This window comes from Austrofundulus limnaeus, unplaced genomic scaffold (genome assembly GCF_001266775.1).
Source record: "Austrofundulus limnaeus strain Quisiro unplaced genomic scaffold, Austrofundulus_limnaeus-1.0 Scaffold568, whole genome shotgun sequence".
In the NCBI taxonomy this organism is placed as follows: domain Eukaryota; kingdom Metazoa; phylum Chordata; class Actinopteri; order Cyprinodontiformes; family Rivulidae; genus Austrofundulus; species Austrofundulus limnaeus.
Window position 1 is genome coordinate 56,655 of NW_013952970.1, and position 4,964 is coordinate 61,618.

A 4,964-nucleotide genomic window follows, 5' to 3' on the forward strand; every position below is an offset into this window, starting at 1 on the left:
AAGTTGTTGTTTGAAAAGGAATTGAAGTTTTTAATTTGTTTTGTTTTTTGATTATTATTGTTTGAAATTAATTTTGGAAAAATGGGGGCAGATATAAGATTTTTTTTCTTCTTTCTGCCTCCTTTCATTTCAAGTGTGATTTTTTTTTTCTTTATTGTGTTTAAGATTTTTATTTTTATATGAAATGAATAAAAAAAACTGATCCACCTTTACTGACAGGTAGAGCTTTGCAGCAGGTAGTGGGGACACTACCCCCCCCGTATGACTGAAGGAATAACTCACCTGCATCGTTGGCATCATCCAGCTTGGGAATGCCTTTGATCTTGCTGTGTTTGACAGACGAGCACTTCTTGTTCAGCTGTGTCTGAGCTTTGAACTTCACCCAGTTGAGTATACTCTCTACAATGCCACAGTTGGTTGCCTGTAGATGACAGAGACAAAAAGCTGTCAGGGTCTGTGATCTCCACCCAACAAGAACTCAACAAGACCAGTGGGAGGTGTCCTTACAGCCCGAACAAACTTGTCTGACAGGACGCACTTGGACCCAAAGCTCTTCATCTGCAGAGTCATGTTCTCCTTGGTCTGGGAGTCGAACGATGGATTCTCTATCAGTGAATTCACAAAAACCCAGATGTGGTTCTTCACCTGAGGCACAGACAAGAGGAAGGTTAAACGTTTTAAACACACACAGCAGCTGGTGGTTTGATTCTTTGTGCAGTTACCTGGAAGGGTTTGACTGACACGCCTGCTTTGTTCTTCTTCTTCACCACTTCAATAAGTTTGGTCACAATCTGGTCCACCACATAGTCAACATGTCTGCCCCCCTGAGACACCCAGCAGAGTCCTGAAGTTAGTCACATGCTTTCAGCCTCCTGTCCTCTCAAACACCAATCACATACCTTTGTGGTGGCAATGCTGTTAACGAAGCTGATCTGCTGGAATCCCTTCTCACTCATGGTGAGACACACTTCCCACCGCTCATTCACAGTTTCATGAACCACCTTCAGAGGGACACCCGTCTCATCCAGCTTGTCCTTCACATACAAATCCACATAGCTGCGGAACCCGTGGACCTGCAGTAGGACAGAGGACAGACARATTTACTTAAACTTTACTTGAATCCAGACCAAAAGAAAGAAAGAAAAAAGTGTTGAGAGTCTCACAGGTAATTTCTTTCCATTCAGAGAAACTTTAACGCCTTTACAGGAGCCGGCTACATCATATACTCTGCGGGTGAGAAGTGCTACAACATCCTTGTCCAGTTTCTCCATCTTGAACTTGGACAGGTCTGGTTGGAACGTCACACAGGTGAAGTCATCCCCATCGAAGAACTTGACTTTGGAGTCAGTGGTCTTTGTCATGTTGTTCTGCCAGGTCTGTGTAGGGTCAAACATACGCCTGCTGTTAGAAACATCTTTACATACTGCAGTGTAATAAAACATCCTGTGCACTATTCTGAAACAGTGACCACCCCTGCTGTAACAAGTGGACCATGACCCTAAAAATAAATCAGAATATCACAACACCCAGTGACAAAAACAAGTGTGCCGGCACCATCCTTCAAAGTACAACTGTTCCAGTCTTACCTGAGCTCTGACCGCAGATGACCATCCTAAAAAAACAGCATTTACTTCATTCACACAGCAAATTACATCTGAGGAGACTTCAGATCAAAATGCAGGGATGCAAACAATTAATCGACTTATGATTAATTGTCGAATAATGATTTATTAGATTAAAATTCATTCCATTTGATTAATTGAAAACATCAGTTTAAACCTTATTTCAGTGTAGTTTTGCCTTCATCCAGCAGAGGGCGCTGCTACTCTACCTTGGCCCTGTTAAACTGAGCAGGAAGCCGTCTCGATGTGGGCGGGACCGCAAACGCGCGAGTCTTATTTTATTTTATTTGCGACACAACAACAATAATGGACTACACCAAACTGGAAAGAAAAGCACCGAAGGCTGTACCGGGACTATCCAGCAGTATGACGCTGAAAACGAGAGCAGGACCGACAGCGAACAGGTAAGCTAACTGTGGCTAACGTTAGCGTCCTCTTGTTGAGTTTAACTCTGTGTGAAAGAACAAAACAAAAACAAAAACATTACAGTCGATATAAATATGAAGTTAATCTAATCTGTGTGACGTAACCTGGTCAGTGAACCAATCTAATGAACAGTAACTGACCATCAGGCTATGAAGCCCAGCTAAGATAGAAGCAGAGGGAAAACAAACAAACAAACAAACAAACAAACAAACAAACAAACAAACAGATTGCCAGTACTCATTTGTATCTCATGTCTTTCAGGGACATTTTATTATGTTCCTAGTTTGTTTTTGAGTTAATCTTTATCTTAAAATATTTCCCTGTGTAAAATGATAGTTTTTCATCTTCAGAGTGGATTAGATGTTTTACTTATTTTATTCTTTCTTTTTTTTTCAACTAGCAACTTAGATTCCTGTTTTGTTATATTTTATAAATATGTCCAAGTTTAATAATGTGACAGAAATCCACATTTCTCTCTTGATTTATTCTGTGTTTAACACAGCTGGTACAATAAAATGTTAAAATAATACTGTACTTTTTTATTTAGTGTGTAAAAAATTAGCCCTTCATGTCATAGAAAGACTCTTGATTCAAGAGAAATGTCAGGTTTTTAGGAAAATTGCCGCTTATCAATTAATCGTTAGTCGATCGATAAGATCAATCAATTTTAGATTAATCCATTAATCGATAACTTGCATCCCTAGTGCAAACTTCATCTTTTTTTAGCTTTATGTTTTTACAGGTCTAGCTCACCCTCCACACATATAATATGATGAACAGCGCCCCCGTGTGGCAGAGCCAGCCTGTCTGTGGCTAACCACTCATAACTCTGCTGCAGTTCAGGTCAGAGGCTCAACAAGGAAGAAACAAAGATGGCCTCCATAGGAGAGATCCGAAGCTAAAACCACTGCTAAGCAACGAGAACTCCAAAAAACATCCTGATCTTCTGGAAAATATCCTGTGGACAACAGCAAAACCTTCTGAAGGGTGTTTGTCCCGTTACAGCTGGACTAAAACAAACAGCAACAGTCAAACGTAGGGGTGGTAGTGCGATGGTCCAAGCAAAGATCAGCCCAGAGATCCGGACCCCCGGCACAAACACAGTAACGTTGAACCAGGAGGACTGTGACCATCAGGGAAACAAACCAGCAACTGTTCAAAAGAATGGGCCAGCGCAGAAGAGCAGTAAAAAGAACAGGCTTGATCATCACTGGGTTGAGGCACTGATTATAAGGCTGAGTTCACTGCATTAAAACAACCCGTCCACAGGACCTACAAACCTGTTTCTGATGGTCAGCTGGAGTGCTGACACCAGAATCCAGACTGCAGAAATGACCCTAACAGAGAAATTAAAGGCACCTCACCTGTTTGAAACTGTGTCTGTACTCTTTGCAGGCAGTTTCCACGGTGAACTTGGTACTGAAGATGTTGCAGAGTTTAGCACCATACCCGTTCCTTCCACCTGCACACAAATATGGACAAAACCTCTGAGTCGTGGTTTTACTTTGCAACGATAACGACAGGTTGATACACACCAGCATGACAAGTACTCTTCAGTTGTTTCTGGGATTTCACTGAAATCAGTTTAACTGAGCCTCAACCAATGAACAGACTTTAAAAAAGGTGGATATAAAAAATGAACGATGAAAAAGGGTTATATGATCTGTTGGTGCTCAGAGTATGTGTTGCTGAAGGCTTTCAGCTACTACCACACCAAGTTTTACTTCTGACTTATGAGTTCTGACCTGACCTCTGCTCCACATTCAGGATGTGTTGGCTCTAACACAAGGCATTGTAAATGAAAAGTTCCCAGCTATGTACTCACTTTGATTCATTTTATTGCTGTACTATTATTTGTCTCAACATGTTGATGTGTTTTGTGATATTGTATATTATGATCTTGAGTTGTTTTGTCTTCCTGCCTCAGGACTATAGATGTAAATGAGCAACTATGCTATAGTGTTGCTCATTTACAGTCTATGCAGAAGTATAAGTTGTTCATTAATGTGCACTGTCCTGATAAAATAAAATAATTTAACCACTGATTGATTTCTGAGAATATATACACTTACATATTCAGCTGTCTTTAAAGCTGTAATTTAAAATGTTAAATAAGAGTTTGTGAGAGTTTAGCACACAGAGTGACTTTTACTGTTTTTTAAATGCTGGAATGTTTTATTGTAAAGAAACAGGAACCTGAGTGAAATCACATGGTACAGATTGTATTCTGGTGTTGATTCTTTAAAAACAGAAGCTACTGGACTTGTGTTCTGTAGTTTTACTTCTCATCCAGTGATATTCTCAGTTCAGAACTAAAGAATTAGGAGGTCCAAGAATCCCTCCCTGAGGAGTACCAGCCTCTGTCTGAGAGCTCTGTCAGGACTGAAATGGACCTCAGGGAGACAAACAGCTGCTTTGGTTTTAAACTATTGTTTCTGTTAATCAGATGTTCCCACCTGTGACCTTCTTCTCATCATCGTCATAGTTACTGGAGGTGAGCAGATGACCAAAAATAAGAGCTGGAACGTACATCTTCTCAACCTTATGCTCAACCACAGGAATCCCTTTTCCATTGTTCCAGATGGTGATGGTGTTGGATTCTCTGGTGAGGTCAGCAGAAAACAGCAAAAGTTATAAATTTAATAACTAACATGTTTTCAAGTCATTTGTTTGTTTTCCACTGGAACCCACAGTTTGAGATGACTAGAAACAAGTCAAAATTATTTTACACYGTATTAACACTTCTAAGATAAATATTCATTTCTAAAATCAGCTATAAACTGTGGCAGGTTGAGAAAACACACTTTATATCCAGTTTATCATTGAGCAGCTGAAAACAATGGCAATGTTTTATTTAACACTTCTATGTTGCTGAAAAAACATCAGATAAAACCAGCAGCAGATCCAGGTTAGACC

The 4,964-nt window shown here is 40.1% G+C and overlaps 1 protein-coding gene across 1 annotated transcript in view; it reads right to left on the reverse strand.

Annotated features, from left to right (window-relative positions):
* The window catches only part of LOC106530858 (DNA topoisomerase II beta), a gene marked incomplete at its 3' end in the record, with an annotated part of 50,555 nt that overhangs the window by 35,404 nt on the left and 10,187 nt on the right, over window positions 1–4,964 (reverse strand). Inside the window, 7 exon segments of the mRNA XM_014026567.1 lie at window positions 283–421; window positions 508–645; window positions 723–824; window positions 900–1,073; window positions 1,164–1,376; window positions 3,413–3,510; window positions 4,505–4,650. Coding sequence (XP_013882021.1) covers window positions 283–421; window positions 508–645; window positions 723–824; window positions 900–1,073; window positions 1,164–1,376; window positions 3,413–3,510; window positions 4,505–4,650 — 1,010 coding nt within the window.